Raw genomic sequence first — 18,058 nt, forward strand, 5'->3', positions numbered from 1 at the left:
GTGTGGCGAACGTGCCGAGAACTTGAGTTATAATTGTGCCCGGTGATGCCTATGAAATGAGAAAATGTGAAACAGATTATGAAATGAGCCCTGACTTTACTGTTCATAAATGACTTCAAAATAGAATGGCCTAAAGGCTTTTGTACTCAATTTATGCCCATAAGTGGCTGATAATGCTTCTCCTTATAAATACATCCAATGTGATCTAAGTTCTTACATACTCCGTTGTTTGAATTGTAAGTTGTCGTGATTGGAAAAGAGTAATTCAATGATAATTGGTGTACTGCTAGTTTATGACTTTGTTGTGTGTTTCTATTGTGGTTTGGTGTGTTCCCTCCTTTGGGAAGAATCCTTTGTGTTTAAAGTTCCATTGCTATTGAACTTGAGGTGTATGATTTCTGAAATACTCTATATGCCCACGATTCATAATTTCTTCCGTGTGTACTTAATATCTTGAATTGAAAGGCTTGTCTGACGAAAATGATAATGATGTGAAATGTGGGGAAAAAACTTGAATTATGAATGCGGCCAAGTGCTAAGAATGACTTAATAAGTAAAGCAACTCCTGCCAATGTATTAAAATATGGAATTGTGAATTTGGTTGACGTCTCAAGGGAGATGGCCTAGCCGATCGGGCCGTGACCGGACGCCATGCCGCACACATGGTGGTGACTGTGCTGGAAATGATTGATATGGAATTGTGGATTTAGTTGACGTCTCAAGGGAGATGGCCTAGCCGATCGGGCCGTGATCGGACGCCACGCCGCACACATGGTGGTGACTGTGCTGGAAATGATTGATTTGGAATTGTGGATTTGGTTGACGTCTCAAAAGAGATGACCTAGCCGATCAGGTCGAGATCGGACTCCGTCTAAGAACACGGTGGTATTGTGGATTGTGGCACATGGCACTGAGATTATCAACTTAATAAGATGGAAATTTAACCGGAGACTTTGTGATCCTTACTTGATGTTTTTTGTATTTGTTTGAAGCTCTTATTTTACATCATGACTGTTTCCTCTATGTTTCATTGTTCATTCTATTAAGATGGTGTTTTAGCTTTACATACTAGTACTATTCGACTGTACTAACGTCCCTTTTGCAGGGTGCGCTACATCTTTAAATGGATGTAGGTGTTTCCAAGGCAGACAGTGTCGGTCGCAGCTAGTGGCACATCCTCTTTTTAGCCGACTTGGTGAGCCCCACTTCATTTTGGGGTCCTGTATCATTTGTTTATCATGTACTTTGTATTTTGAGGTATAGCCGGAGCCTTGTTGCCAGCATTTCCATATTACTCTTCCGTTGTATTTAGAGGCTCCGTAGACAAGTTGTGGGTGATGTTTGATAATGGGGAATTGAATTAGAAATATTGGTATTTGGCAAACATGTTTTTCATCATATCTATAAAACTTTTAATATTTTTGAAATTATGAATTAAGCCGATGAAATGGAAGTTGTTAATGAAATATTTACAAAGTATGATAGATGGAGTTCATCTCCTCTTTATTCATGAATTAGTTTGGGTAGAATGAAACCTAACAGGCTTGCTCGGTCGGGTTTACCCGGTTGAGCGCCGGTCGCGCTCCTCGGTTTTTTTGGGGCGTGACATTTACAGATTTCCTTCATCAAAATCCTATATCTTATTCTTCTTTTTCCACTGTTACGCATCTTTCCCCTTCACTCCAGCGATCCTTATTGTTTTTAATCCTCTATTGTTCACTACCTTCCCCTATTTCATTGAAAACATGTCTAATTTACCTTCTTAGTCCAGCGAGGGAAGCGACGCGATCCCATTAGCAATGGTGTTTCCCCCTCATGCGGAGGACGTTTCTGCGGCCACCGAGGACGGAAGCTTCCCAACGGTGGAAGAGATAGTTCCTCGTAATCCTGATATCACGTTTGACTTCTCGAAACTGCCTGTAGCCGACCCCAGAACTTTTAAATCAGCAATGATGTAGGCTGATTTGATGGAGCTCAAGGCAAAATATGGTCTCCCCAACCATATCGAGCTGATCCCTACCGGGTGGGATGAGGTGCAGGTTCACCGCCCTGGGTATTGCGCCTTCTACGCCTATCTATTCCATCTCGGTTACACTTTTCCTCTTCTTTCGCTGGCGGAGGAGTTTGTCGCTGTTATGGTATTTTCCTGACTCAACTTGCGTTGTACGTTTACAAACTCTTGAGGATGCTCACCAAGTTTGCGAAGCTGGCCGTGGTCGAACTCTCACTCCGACATTTGACGCACCTATTCGCTCCCAGCTTTTACAGAGGGACATTGTTGAATCTCCACCATCGAGGAGGCAAGTGCTTGGTAGTGAAGATGGATGATAAGGCTAACGGCCAATTCTGGCTCAACTTCTTGTTTGTCAGAACTTAGGACGTAGTGGCCAATCTCGAGGGTTTTCCTGAGGTTTGGGATTGTACTCGTAAGTACACGACTTCCTTGTTTGTAAGTATCTAATTTCCCGTCGTGCTTGGCTGTTGTTCTAACCCTCTGTATTTTTTGTACAGCTACGCGTTTGCCTCCTCCTTGGTCGACGATATTTTTGATTGGGTAGGATGACTTCTTCCTCATATCGCAGGGATACGCGAGTGGCCGGGCTTCGTCAAAAGGTTTAGCCCCCATCCTCCCCCGACTGGTAAGTCATCTTTATTATCAACTTCTTGGTTATTTTCCTTTTTGGGCTCTCTTTGGCTGATTTTTACTCTTTTCTCTATTTTCCTTAACTTCAACCAGGAGGTCTTCAACGAGATCGAGAGCTCCCTCCCCCGCGTTCAGAAAGAGAAAAAATGCCAAGGACTCTGCTTCTGCTCCTTCTTCGACGGTGTCATCTTCGACTCCTGCTCCGATCCCTCATTTGATTATTGATGCCGCTGCTCGTGCCTCGACTCCTTTTGGTGGTACTACTCGATCTGCTCCTTCTTCAACCACTTCATTATACTTCTTATAAATGAACAAGGAGGAGCTGGCACCCGGCGAGGAAGATTTGATGCCCCGCAAGAGGAGGCACGTGAATACTAGTGACTGGGTCGCCTGCGCCATCGACGTGGTGGAAGGTGCTTTATGCTGCGGGAGATTGCGACTATCATCATTGGAGACGAGGGTGAACCGGTATCGGAGATTCCGGAGTTGGGGGAGGTCGATGTCAACACGTCTTCCCCTATGATAATGGATACCGAAAGGCCGGCCACTAGGGTCTCAAACACTTTTATGGAAAGATGAGCCGTCGACTTCACAACCGGCTGATGATACTTCTTTGCCAACTGTTGAAAGGGGCAAATATGTTACTGAGGAAGGCTATGAGACCGGCTCGGATATTAATGTCGGCGATCTTTGAATGATGGAGGAAGGTTTCACCCAACTTGAGGTAAGGTTGGAGGGGTCCACGAGGACCATCGTTATCCCTATGGATTGAGACCTATTAAAGAACACGAAGGATGTGGTCCCCAGCCTCGGCCCCCTTTGTTCCCAGACGGAGGGTAAGACCCTTAAAGAGTTGGACCACGATACTCAATCGAGGAGCATTGGCAAAGTCCATCGAGAAGTGAAGCGTCCTTGAGAGGACGTTACAGAGTAAGAAGGATGAGCTTGAAATTAGCAAGGGCGTGGAGGCCCAGTGTAGCGATCTTTAAGCACAAGTAGTTGAGCTACATAGGCAATTAGAAGAATGTCGTCTTTAGTTGCAGGGCCTTATGGGTGAAGATGTTGAGAAGCAAAGCGATTTTGAGATGGCGGAATCTCTCCGCATGGACGCTCAGAGGAGATTGGAGGTGCTCGAGCTAGCGAACAGCACCCTTCGGGCTGAGCGGGAGAACGACCAGTCTGCGGCGAAAGCTAAAGAGGAGCAACTTGAGGGGAGGGTCAGAGAGCTGCAGAAAGATAACTCCTTCCTTCGTGGTCAAGTGTTCGCATTGGAAGCTGAGAAGGTTCAACTTCTTGCACAACCCTCTTCTTCCCATACTTCAGAATTTCCCCAATGTTCCTCGGGCATCGTATGAGGAATGGATTCACGCCGAAGCTCAATTGGATGTGTACCAAGATTTGTACAAGGCGGGATCCGTTTGTGAGGCCGCTCTCGAGGATGTCCGTGTTAAAACTCGAGTCGCTTGTGGGTATGGTCCCGCTACTCCTGAGGGCGATGAAGAGGGAGATGATAAAGTTGTGGACCGTCTTGAAGAGGATGCTTGGTATGATACCACTTATCGCGATGGCATGGGTGGTGCAAGCGGGGGTGACCAAGGTGGCGAGGACGTCGGTAGTCACAGCGGTGAAGGCGCGGAAGCCCCTGGTGCTGGTGACCAGTAGTTTTCCTTCTTCTCTTTTTTGTTACTTTTGTTGTGTAGTTGGTGGCGTCTTCATGAGCCTTTGTAAAGAATGTTTCAAGTATGAAATGCCAACTTCGTTTTTTTGCATCTGCTTCTCTTCCTGTTGTTTGTTTTTGTATTTGTATGTTTTTTAGTTCTGTCACTTGGTTGTCTTGTCTTTTTATTGGTTGTGATCACTTAATGGAGAGTTGCGGCCAAAGGTTGATAGGCGTTTGTCCGAGCGAGGTCGAACATGGTCTTTTGTCATGACTGCAGCCGAGGGCCGGTTTATGTTAGTTTGAACTAGGTCGGTTGTAGCCTAAATTTAGTTGTGGCCGAGGGCCGGTAGGTGTTAGTTCGAACAGGATCGAGCATAACATGCATTTAATTGTGGTCGAGGGCCAGTAGGTGTTAGTTCGAACAAGGTCGAACATAACCTGAATTTAATTATGGACGAGGTCCAGAAGGCGTTAATTCGAACAAGGTCGAACATAACCTGCATTTAGTTATGGCCCAGCAAGGTCGAACATAACCTGAATTTAATTATGGCCGAGGGCCAGTATGTGTTAATTCAAACAAGGTCGAACATAACCTGCATTTAATTATGCTCGAGGGCAAGTAGGTGTTAGTTCGAACAAGGTCGAACTTAACCTGAATTTAATTATGGCCGAGGGCCAGTAGGTGTTAATTCGAACAAGGTCGAACATAACTTGAATCTTAGAAAGATGTGCTGATAACCGTAAAGTTTATTGCCACGGTATTGTTGCTTTGGTTACATACTTGGAGATATTTACAAGTTTTTCGGGCATTGGCTAGCGTTCCAGTCCCAGTCTATCTAGTCCCTTCATTGGTTGACCTAGAGAGTACTTGAGAGGTCGAGCAATGAATTAGTAGTCATGGCATCGTCCTTGCATACTTTGACTTAAAGTGTTCCCTTCGTCGCCTCATTAAAAAACTCCTTGAGAAAACCCAACTGGACAAAACTCAAGTAAGAGAAAAAAGAGTACGACTTGGGGGAGCTTTATCTTTTAAAAGTTGAAGTATTTGAGGTGGCTAATATTCGAGTTGTTTGGTAGTAACTTTCCTTCCATTGTTTCTAATTGGAATGATCCTTTATTTGCCTTTGTTGTGATCTTGTACAGACCATCCCAATTTGTTCCTAGTTTGCCTTCCCGTGGGTCTTTGCTCGCTTGTGCTTTAGCTTTAAGCACGTAGTCCCCGACTTTGAGCGGTCTGACCTTTACTTTCTTGTTATAATAGCGTTCTGCTTGTTGTTTCTGGGCAATCATTCTATATAGGCCATATCTCTTTGCTCTTCGACTTCGTCGAGCTCCTGCCTTCTGCTTTCGTCGTTGCTCGTACCGCTCTCATGGGAGTACCTTAGGCTGGGTTTCTCCGACATCGACTGGTATTACTGCATCAGTCCCATAGACCAAAGAGTAGGGTGTCTCTCCTGTGCTCATTTTTGGAATTGTTCGATAAATCCATAATACTTCTAGTAATATTTTCGGCCACAGTCCCTTGGCGTTTTCAAGCTTTTTCTTCATGATGTTCAGTATCGACTTGTTGGAGGCATCTTCTTGACGTTGCCTGCAGGGTGGTATGGCGTCGAGAGTATCCTTTTGATATGCCATTTCTCAAAGAACTCGGTGGTTTTCTTTTCCGTGAACTGGGGTCCATTGTTGCAGCTGATCTCTTTGGGGAGGCCGAACCGGCATATGATATTCCTCCATATAAAGGTGATTACTTCCTATTCCCGTATTTGGGCGAATACTCCTGCTTCCACCCACTTAGAAAAGTAGTCAGTTAATACCAAAAAAAATCGTACGTTACCTCGTCCTGTTGGGAGGGGGCCCATAATGTCCATTCTTCATTTGATGAACGGCCAAGGTGAGATGACCGAGTGGAGGTGATCGCCTGCCTGGTGAATCATTGCGGCCTCCTTTTTCATAGTGGGTCAGTATCTAGAGCCCGATTGCTAGAGTGAGCTCCACAATGGCCTTCGTAGACCTCTTTAAGGACGCGTCGAGTTTGGTTTGGGCCCAAGTATTTTGCTCGAGGGCCACCGTAAGTTCTCTTATACAGGTCGTTATGGATGATACTGTATCTGGCCGCTTGCATTCTCAGTTTCTTGGCCTTTTTTTTATCATCTGGGAGTATGTCGTCCTGCAAGTATGTAATAATATGATTGCGCCAGTCCCAAGTTAAGTTTATGGTTCTTACCTCGAGTTGGTCTAGCGACGAGTTAAGGAGGTGGACCACGCTTCTATCTCCGGTTGTAATGTTTTTGATGGCTGCGGCTAGCTTAGCGAGGCTATCTGCCTCAGCATTTTGTGCTCGTGGAATTTGGTCGAGCTGACATTCGTCGAACTCGGGCAGTAGCTTGCAAATTTCGATTTGATATTTTTGCAATCTTTGTTCCTTGATTTGGAAAGTCCCTGTGACTTGGTTGACTACGAGTTGGGAATCACAGCGTAGTTTTAACCATTTCGCCCCATACTTGAGTGCTAGCCTCAAACCTGCAATTACGGCCTCATACTCTGCCTCGTTGTTAGTCATATCCAGGCACCTTATAGACTAGCGAATTACTCCGCCGGTTGGGACTTCGAGTATGAGTCCCAGTTTGGACCCTGACACGTTGGACGCGTCATTGGTGTACAGGACCCAGAGGTCTTGTGTTTAAGGGGAAGCTTGGGCAGCTTCTCTTTTAACTTCGGGCATTACTTTTGCGTTGATGTCGGCGACGAAGTCAGCAAGCACTTGTGACTTTATCGTTGTTCGCGGCTGGTACGTGATATCGTGCTCGCTTAGCTTGATAGCCCATTTGGCCAACCTTCCCGATAGTTCGGGTTTATGCAAAATTCTTCTTAGGGGGAAATTCATGACGATCGAGATGAGGTGGCATTGGAAATACGGTCTAAGATTTCGTAAAGCTACGGCTAAGGCCAGGGCGAGTTTTTCGAGGTGAGGGTACCTCGTCTTAGCGTCGACTAATGTTTTGATAATATAATAGATGGGGGATTGCGTACCTTTATTTTGTCGAACTAGGATTGCGCTCACAACTACTTCGAATACAGCAAGGTAAACGAGGAGACGTTCCCCTGGCTCCGATTTTAATAGCAATGGTGGCGACCAAAAGTATGCTTTTAGTTCCTTCAGGGCCTGGACGCTCTCAGAAGTCCATAGGAGGCTGTTATCCTTCTTAAGTACGCTGAAGAATTTGTGACACCTATCCGACGATCGTGAAATAAACCTTGATAGGGCGGCGACACGGCCAGTCAACCTTTGAACTTGCTTTTTGGTGGTCAAGTGTTCTGGTATCCCCTCGATGGCTTTGATTTGATCAAGATTGACCCCGATCCCTCGCTGTGATACCAGGAAACCTAGAATTTTCCTGAGGCCACGCCGAACGCACACTTTTCGGTGTTCAGTTTCATTCCGTATCGTCTGAGTATGTTGAAGGTTTCTCTTAGATGGTCGATATGATCTTCTTTCCTTTTGGACTTGAACAGCATGTCGTCTATATAGACCTCCATCGTCTTGCCGAGCTGGTCCTTGATCATCCTTGTCACATACCTTTGGTAAGTTGCCCCTACATTCTTTAGCCCGAAGGGCATGACCTTGTAGCAGTATATCCCTGATGGATGATGAATGTGGTTTTTTCCTGATCCTCTTCTTCCATAAGGATTTGATTATAACCTCAATAAGCGTCCAAGAAGCTCAGTAATTCATGTCGGGCCGTTGCATCGATGAGTTGGTCGATATGGGTTAATGGAAACGAATCCTTGGGGCACGCTTTGTTCAAATCTGTGAAATCCACGCACATCTGCCATTTCCCATTCTTCTTTTTCACCATGACCACGTTGGCGACCCACTAGGGATACTTCGACTCCCTGATGGAGCCATTTTCCAACAATTTTTCCACCTCTACACGTACCGCGTCATTAATTGCGGAGTTGAACTTACGCCTGACATGTCTTACTGGGGGTTAGAATTGGTCAACGTTCAGCTTGTGCATGGCGATTTCCTTTGNCTTACGCTTTGGGTCGGTTCGACCTTTTAATGTAAGCTAGCGTTAGTGGCTCGTAAGCTTTGGGTCGGTACGACCTTTAATATGGGCTAGCGACAGTGGCTCTTACGCATTGGGTCGGTGTGACCTCTAATATAGGCTTTACTTTTCCCTAGTTAAGGACTTTGAAATTGTGTTTGCCTGACTCTTCGACGGTTTGATAAAACCTTGATTGTGAGTCGTTATATGGCGATGATCGAGCACCTCGGGAGGTTTTTCTCAGAGGCTGAGTATCCCGAAGCCTGTAGTTAAGAGCTAACATGGTCGAACCTCTTTTGCCTATGCCGAGGGTAGCCCATTTAACCAGTTCTTTTCGTAGTATATTCGAAGTAATTGAAGTCCTGTGATTTTATAGCGACAGTCGGGCGTCCTCGAGTCGTGTTAGTTTGGCTGGTACAGCCTAGTGACCGTAGTCATTGTGTTTGGCCGGAGCCTTTCAGTCCCCGAATGAAGTAGTTTCAGTGTCCATATCGAGGGTATGCCTTTTTAGGGGTCTCGTCATTAATTGCGGAGTTGAACTTACGCCTGACATGTCTTACTGGGGGTTAGAATTGGTCAACGTTCAGCTTGTGCATGGCGATTTCCTTTGGGATACCTGGCATATTTGCATGGCTAAAAGCAAACAAATTTGCGTTAGCTGCAAAGAATTGACGAAATTTACCTGGTCCTGAAGTTTGCAGCCGATGTAAGCCTTCTTGCTGTGGTCGTTGAGGTTTAATTGAACGGGGTCGAGGTATTCTATGGTTGATCCTGCAGCTTCGACCATATCCGGGTCTCTGATACCGTCCCAGCTGTTGTCATATGCTGATCTCGACCCTACTGATTGCTATGCCTCTTTTTCTTTATCCTTCTTTTGTTGGGCGGCCGAGTTGTCTAGGGCGATGCAGTAACATTCTTGGGATGTGCATTGTTCCCCTCATATACTGAATATTCCCCAGGGAGTTGGGAACTTGATGACCTGGTATAAGCTGGAAGGGACGGATCTCAGGGTGTGTATCCATGGTCGCCCTACTATGGCGTTGTACACTGTGTCTTGATCCATGATGCGGAATGTGGTTTCCAGAGTGACGCCACCGGCCAGAACGGGGAGTGTGATTTCTCCAGATGTTTACTCAACTGCATTGTTAAAACCAATTAGTGTGATGCAGCGCGCCACTATCTTATCTTCGAGTTTCATTTGTGCAAGTACTGGAGGATGGATAATGCACGTGCCGCTCCCGTCATCTACCATAATGCGTCTCACATCGGCATCTGAAATTTGTAAGGTAATAACGAGGGCATAATTGTGAGGAAAGGTCAAACCGTTGGTGTCTAACTTATCAAAGATAATACTTTCGACGAGTTTGTCATGCCGTTCGCGGGTGATTGACCGCTTAAGATTGTGGGTGGTGGTGAATTTCACGCTGTTAATGGATGAGCCATCACTTTCTCCAATGATCATGTGGATGGTACATGATGGCGAGGGTGGTTTTGGCCATCCTTGGTGTTTCTCGTGTCCTCTGGCAAAGTTGGTCCTTCCCCGGTCGCTTAGCAACTCTTTGAGGTGTCCTTGTCGCAACATGTTTACGACCTCCTGCCTTAGGGCGATGCAATCCTTGATTTATGCCCTCATTCTTGATGGGACTCACAGAGGGCGTCGGATTTTCTGGTACTCAGATCTCACCTTATCTTCTGCGGCCACTTTACCTTCGGCCCGAGTTTCTCCAAAGCATAGACTATCTTTGTAAGTGACACACAAAAATTGTGAGCCGATAGTAAAAGGGGCATACCTCTTTCATTCCGGTGAGTCCTTGTCCTTGGTCTAGACGGGTCCTCTTCGTAGCGGAGAGAGGCCACAGTAGTCTATTTGACATACGACTGATGCCGTTCCCTATTAGGTCGCGGAACTACAAGACCTCTTCTAGCATCGTTCCTTTGATCTTTTCTGGATTTGGCATATATCGCGGTCAGTCGATGAGTTGGTTTATTGAGGTCGTCCTCATCTGCTCGGACCTTGACACAATAAGCCTTGTGTATTTCGTCCCAAGTGGTTGGGGGATACTTCATCAGCCGACTCAATAATTTCCTGGTTGCTCTTGAAGCATCCCTGCTCAGCCCGTTTTGAAAGGCTGCAACCGCTATTCCTTCGGATACGTTCGGAAAAGTCATCCTCACTCGATTGAACCGGACGAGGAAGTCCCTCAGCCCTTCGCTTAGGGCCTGTTTAATGGCAAATATGTCGTTCACTCTTGCTTCGGCCTTTTTGGCCCCGGCATGGGCCGTTACGAACTTGTCGGCCATCTCTTTGAAGGTTTCTATGAAGCGTGCTGGTAGCTGTTGATACCATGTTAATGCTCCTCCCATGAGGGTTTCGTCGAATTTTTTTAGCAAAATGGAGGACACTTGTTCTTTGGCGAGATCATTTCCTTTCATGGCGGTGACATAATGGGTAACATGATCTTCCGGGTCGGTCGTGCCATCATATATCCTGAGATAGGGCGGCATTTTGAAGGTTTTTAGTATGGCATGGGGAGCTGTATCATCACTGTATGCTCAATGAAATGGCCGGCGTCTCTTTTCGGTAACAATTTAGGGGGCGCCTGGTATTTTATCGACCCACCCCTGATGTTTTTTCATATGATCTCAGAGCGCCTTATTTTTATTCTCCATTTCTTCCATCCCTTTTAGGATGACTGTAAGGGCATTATCACCTCCATTATCAATGACATTGTGAGTTGTACCTGTTGTTGGACAAGGTGGTTGACTACCCCACTCGTCCGTTTGTTGGATCATAACAGTCTTTGCGGTTTCTGCAGTTGAGCCTGGGGTGGGTTTGTTAAGGATGCTCGTCAGCGTGTCAGTCAACCAAGCCTCGAGAAGGTTTTTTGACAGCTTGGGGTGCCCCTTCCTCCGCAGACGTAGTGGATCCTTTTCCATGAGGTTTTGTTATTGTAACGACTCAGGCAGTCGTTTCGAGTGTTAAAGCCCCATTCCCCCACTTCCTGCTTCTTTTGTGTTCTACAACTATATTATGATATACCGGGTTAGTTGGTTTGGGTCCGGAGTGGTTTCGGAGTGAATTGAGACACAGTCTCTTAATTGAAAGCTTAAGTTAGAAAAGTTGATCGGATGTTGACTTATGCGTAAACGATCTCGGGTTTGAATTTTGATGGTTCCGTTAGCCCCGTTAGGTGATTTTGGACATAGGAGCGCGTCCGGAATGTGATTTGGAGGTCTGTAGTTGAATTAGGCTTGAATTGGCAAAAGTTAGAATTTTGGCGATTTTGGCCGGCAGTGGAAATATTGATATCGGGGTCGGATTGGATTTTCGGAAGTTAGAGTAGGTTTGTGGTCTAGTTTATGACTTGTGTGCAAAGTTTGAGGTCAATTGGACGTGGTTTGGCCGGTTTCGGCGTCGTTTGTGGAATTTGGAAGTTTAGAAGTTCTTTAGGCTTGAATCCGAGTGCAATTTGGTGTTTTGATGTTATTTTGAGTGATTCGAAGGTTCGACTAAGTTCGTATCGGGTTATAGGACCTGTTGGTATGTTTGCTTGTAGTCCCAAGGGCCTCGGGGTGATTTCGGGTGGTTGACGACTTGATTTGAGTTGAGGAATTGCAGCTGAAGTGTTGCTGCTATTGGTGTAACCGCACCTGTGGAGTGGGAACCGCAGGTGCGAGCCCGCAGAAGCGAAGGAGGAGCCGCAGAAGCTGCCAAGGACGAGCTGGGCAGGAGTCGTAGGTGCGAAGATTTTCCCGCACCTGCGAGAGTTGCAGATGCGGGCAGCTGGGCGCAGGTGCAAGAGGGAGCCGCAGGTGCGATGGATTTCCGCACCTGCGATGGACGCAGATGCGGTCTTGAAGCTGCAGGAGCGGAGCCTGGAATTTTAAGTGGAATCCGCACCTGCGATAGAATTTCCGTAGGTGCGGCGTCGCAGATGCGACAGAGGGCCCGCAGGTGCAAAAAGTCTGGGCAGAAGCTTAAAAGGCAAGGGTTCGCGATTTTGGTCTTATTTCTACATCTGAGACTCAGACTTAGGCGATTTTGGAGGAGATTTTCGAGGGAATTATTGAGGTAAGCTTCTTGAACTTGTTTTGGATCATAAATCTTATTTATCCAATGATTTCCCCACCTAATTAGCAAGATTTCGAAGTGAAATTTGGGGGTTTAGGGCTTGAGAATTTAGAGAGTGGATTTTGGGGATTTGGTTGACCAAATGAGGTCGGATTTTGATGAATTTGGTATGGTTAGACTCGTGAGTGAATGGGCTTTCGGGTTTTGTGACTTTTGTTGGATTTCGAGACGCGGGCCCGGAGGCCGGGTTTGTGTCGATTTCGGATTGACTCTAATTTGGTAGTTTTCTTGTGGAATTGATCCCTTCAGCCTATATTGATTGTATTGTATTACTTGTGGCTAGATTTGGGACGTTTGGAGGCCGATATGAGAGGCAAAGGCATTGCGGAGTAGGATTTTGCTTAATTCGAGGTAAGTAACGCTTCCAAACTTGGTTCTGAGGGTTCGAAACCCCAAATTATGTGTCATGTGATTGGTATTGAGGTAACGCACATGCCAAGTGACGGGCGTGTGGGCATGCACCGTGAGAATTGTGACCTGGTAATTCCATGGCACCATTTAGTGACTCTATCCTGTTGATATCTATGTTTTCATCATATGATAAAGTAATTGAGCTGTAAATCATGCTAGATATCATGTTTAGGCTTTATGCCGGTAATGTTGGGACCCTTAGTGGTCGTTTCTTGCTGTCATCTCACTATTTTCATTAATATCCCGTACTTAGTCATGTTCATGCATTTTTATATCATATCTCAGTCTCAGTTATTCATTGATTCATCATATCATTGTTCCGAGTTTATTTTCATGACATTGTGAGCCCGTGGGTGAGACTGGAGAGATTGATGACTGAGTGAGGCTGAGATCCTGGTTATGAGTGACAGTTATGGGATCGGGCTGCACACTGCAACGGTTATATTGATGATTATGATAGCGCTTGGGCTGTAGGAGCCCCTCCGGAGTCTGTAACACACCCCCAGTGAGGGCGGATGATATTATTGAGGGATGGATTTTCCTGGACATGGATTTGTCCGAAGTACTTGATACTTGGAGATTGATCTTCTCCACAGGGTTGGATTACCCTTTTTCCTCGGTACTGGGTGACTTATAGTCAGTGTTGTATATGTTCTGGGATGGATCTTCCCTGGGCCGGATGGCCATATACAGTACCGAGTGGTTGAGCACTTGAGAGTGGGAGCACATGGTGCATTTCATACAGTCTGTGCATTGGCATGTAGAGATAACTGAGTTGTATAGCTTACACTGTTTAGACCTGTATTTACTTTATTGCCTTGAGCTGTCTATTTAACTTGAAAGCATGCTACGTTTCTGCACATTTATTTTTGTCATATCTGTTGCGGTTGAGTTCGTCACTACCTTTCAGTCCAAAGTTTGGACTTGTTACTTACTTAGTTGGTGTACTCATGTTACTCCCTGCACCTCGTGTGTAGATCCAGGTGACTCTGTTCACGGCGGCGGTTGCTGATTGAGACCCCAGAGTTTGGAGACTATCAAGGTAGTTGCACAACGTTCGCGGGCCTTGACTCTCCTTCTTTATCCTTTGATGTATTTTCAGTTGTTTTCTTTATACCTTGTAGTGGATTGCATTTCGAATAGACGCCCCGGTTTTGGGCTGGATTGTATCACGCTTTGGGATTTATTATGTTTTCAAAAGAGTTTCTTTAATGTTAACTGTTTCCGTCATTATCTTAAGGTTATTTTACTGTGTTGGACTGTTGAGTTGAGGCTGGCCTAATTCCACGATAGGCGCCATCATAACTGTTGATTTTGGGTCGTGACAGTTATGCTGCAGTATGGGGGTGGCGACCCATCTCGCCTAGGGGACACACTCAGCATCGTATCCTCACTAGCTGTATCGCACCTTTCGTTGAGGATGATTATGAGGTTGGTAGGTAAGTCACTTGTTATCCTCACCCTTTCTTCTCGATTACCTACCTTGTTAGATTTTGCACAAGGAAAGAGAAAAGATCTTGGGCTTTGTGACATTAGTGACCGACATTAGTTATAGATCTAGAGGAGAATAAAAGTTTAGCTAAGAAATCCCCACAGGAGGCGCCAAATTGTTTGACGCAAAAACATAAATATTGGTTAAACTAATTAATTTCAGTTAGGTATAGGTTAATCCTAGTTAAGAATAATATCCTCAGATCTTATAAATCAGAAAAGGTAGTTGAGTGGCATATATGAGGACAATAACGATTCTATGTAATAAATGCCTTCTACTATCAAGAACAATAGCAGTATGTGCGATATACAATAAATGACAATATAATGGCACTCATATAATTAAGAGGAATAATTTAATCAGTAAGAGGTGAAACAAAAGAACCTTCCACCTGATAATGATTAACCGACATATCTTCAAACGATGGGAGATTCCTCGGATCTGACGAGAATCTTAGTGAAAAGTAAAGTCTTATATTGAATGAAGAATGAGTCTTTTTCAAAGTGTTCTTCTTACAAATGAATCTCACGTGCCTCTATTCTCACTTTTTTTCCTATTTATATGAGACATATTCCTAGTAAACCCTAATAGTACATGTGCAGAGAATATCCACGACTTTAACACCCTATTTCGAAAACTAGTCGTTGTAACTTTATTGACAGTGCTTGACCTCGATCATGATTGGCACCTCGACCTCGACTCATTTTAACTCTTCGGCTATGAGCTTTACTGCTTGCTGATCCACCTCGGCCAACGGCGACTCAAAAACCCTTTCCTTAGTATTAACTTATTTCAAATATTCTAGAACAGATTTTGGCCCATACAATTTGGTTTTATATCTGCAAATCGTTTAAAAAAGAAGATAAAAGTTAAATACCAGCTACCAAAAGGGACACTGGATGCAAATTCAGATTTGGATGAAAACAGTTCCCTAGCACAACATCACAATTCAAGTTTATCAAGAGTTCAAATTTCAATGACTTCTTAGTCATGGTTTTTAATTGAAACCTTCATGCTTCCTAATTAATTACAAAAAAGGGGCCAAATATATCCCTCTACTATTGGATATTACTTAAAGTTACCCTCCATTATACCATTCGATCGAATATACCCTTTCCGTCTAACTATTGATCAAATATAACCTTAATTTGACGAGGAGGCCACGTGGAAGGCTTTTGATCCATTTTATTCTCCAATCCGTTACCCATGCTCAATACCCGACAACAAAACTCATAATCCATACTCTCTCTTTCTCTGGGTTAGATTCAATTGTGTACATCAATTACTTGCCACCTGCTCTTGATGATGATGATCAATGTGTTCTCTCTTTTTGGTACCATTGTGATTGTTAAAGTTACAAAGGACCTTCTAAGTAGTTTGAGTAAAGGTTATGAATTTGTTAAGTATGTGGATGTTCAACAAGATAGCATGAATGGAGAGTTACAGGTTCTTCGAAGGCAGCAAATTCTTGGAACCATTACTTCAAAATTTTAATCCGAAATCAACCTGAGCTTCTCCAATCAATCTCAATTTGTAACCAAATACTCTCAACCAAAATTCGAACGAATCCCAGTGATTAATTCAAGGAAGCTCAGGTTGTCTGCTTCACGGAGCCAACTCTAATTTGTTCGATCTAACTTAACCAAAACTCCACAAAATGCACTCAAATTTTACCTACAACTTATGTACAATGATACAGACAAGATCCAACAAACAATTTGAGCAATAAGAGATGAGGTCAAGAAACCCAATGCATCTTCTCCACATATTAGGCTTCAAAAAATTTCAATCAAGTTCCTGTCAAATCAGATCCAAATGCACTCAGATTTTGGATTCAACTTCTATTAAGCTTTTATAATAGATTTAAAACTCACCCAGTCGATTTTGATTTAAAAAAATTCAGATCTAAAGTTTTGGAAGTTTTCGATCAAATGAATTTGTTCAGTTATTTAGTTGTTGGGAAGGGTCGAGTTATGAGTATTGGTTGTCGGGTATTAAGCATGGGTAATGGGTTGGGGCATAAGATGGATTAGAAGCCTTCAACGTGGCCTCCTCGTCAAATTAAGGGTATATTTGATCAATAATTAGATGGTAGGGATATATTTAATCAAATAGTATAACAGAGGGTAAATTTAAATAATATTTAATAGTAAAGGAATATATTTGACCCTTTTCCGAATTAATTATGGCAATGAAGCTCCGGATGGTAGAAATAGAAAATTACTGAAGTTGGCTCAAATTAAACTTTAGACTGATAAAATTGTTGAACTCATACATCAGTCTAAAATTAAATTAATCATTAGGAGTCCATATCAAAGCATGATTATACATAATATTCAGATTTTAGTGCCTTAGAAAGCACTTATACACAGTATAGGTGTCAACTTTTGAGTGATTAGTTAATAAATTAATTAAATTAAACTAACAACATGAGAAACACGAGATGATGGTTAGGGTATTTGGCTGATGAGATGAATGCAAAATAATGGATGGTTTTCAATGTATTTTTTTCCCGTCACATCGCTAACAATGAAACATAAGACCATCTCCAACCCAACGCTATTTTTGACGTCAAACGCTATTTTGGTAAGATTTGATGTTTTGATGCTCCAACCCAACTTGTGACATTATGATTCTAATTTTAATCTAACCATTGAGTTGCTCCGTTGGACAATAATAATTCAAGAGTTTGATTTTAATTTGTAGTTCGCTATAAAATTTATTTTAGTTATATGATCTTTTGATAGGAGATCGGGAAAAATATAATACAAATTTCCTCTTTTTTTTTGTTTTGTTTGTCCACCACTTAGTATATTATACGTAAAAGGGGGGTGTTGGGGTAAGGTAAAGGGTTTCTGATACATCTGGAAAAATCGAAACCAAGATTAGGAATTTTTAACAAACAGGGTCAAGTCATTACTCTTTCGTTTCGACACAAGAAAAAAGGATTTTTTGTAAAATTATTTTTATTGAATGAAGTTGTTAGGGGGCATTAGAGATCATTTATTCTTATAAGGTACCCTATTGCGAGGTTTTATGCATGTGTTAGTGTATGCTAGAGGACGATATATATATATAAACAAAAAAAAAACAAAGATAGATTATATGGGGGATGTTTGGCTCAAAAGTTAACAATATACTTTGTAAGCTAGAAAACAATCAAAGGTAAGAAAAGGGTAAATCGTAATCAAATATAATAAACTTAGAGATGCAAAGATAATATTATTGTCGTAGATCTAGTATTGCAAAGTGATAATATGAACTCAATAAGATATGTTCGTTTGAGGTAGAGATAGAGAGAGAAAGCCAGAAAATGAGAGAGTTGTATTAGATCCGAATCCCTCTTTACAATGTGAAGGTCTCCTTTATATAATAAGAGACCTTCGTTGAAAGAATCAAAAAGTTATAAAGACAGGTAACGTCTCCCTAGTGAAGACACCGAGTCCTAAACGATGTCGCTTTTGTCCCCACGTCCGAGTCGTACCCGTTACGTTAGTCGGCATACACTCACTAGGTGTACCCACTGGCGCAGAGATGCTGAGGGTCAAATTTGACCCTATATAGTTAGTCCCTCCGCTCGTTGGAGACGCATTCGGTGGGCGTCTTCGATGGGCGGAAATGCGAACCTCGGCTTAGGAGAATTTGACCTCGACCAGGGGCGGCAATATGA

The 18,058-nt window shown here is 43.6% G+C and overlaps 1 protein-coding gene across 1 annotated transcript; it reads right to left on the reverse strand.

The window, feature by feature from the left end:
- Positions 1–9,482: 9,482 nt before the first annotated feature.
- On the reverse strand, positions 9,483–9,935 carry LOC109210036. The gene has a single exon (XM_019373406.1). The coding sequence runs from the start codon at positions 9,933–9,935 to the stop codon at positions 9,483–9,485; it is 453 nt and encodes a 150-aa protein (XP_019228951.1).
- Between the last annotated feature and the right edge of the window lie 8,123 nt (positions 9,936–18,058).

This window comes from Nicotiana attenuata, unplaced genomic scaffold, assembly GCF_001879085.1.
Source record: "Nicotiana attenuata strain UT unplaced genomic scaffold, NIATTr2, whole genome shotgun sequence".
NCBI lineage: Eukaryota > Viridiplantae > Streptophyta > Magnoliopsida > Solanales > Solanaceae > Nicotiana > Nicotiana attenuata.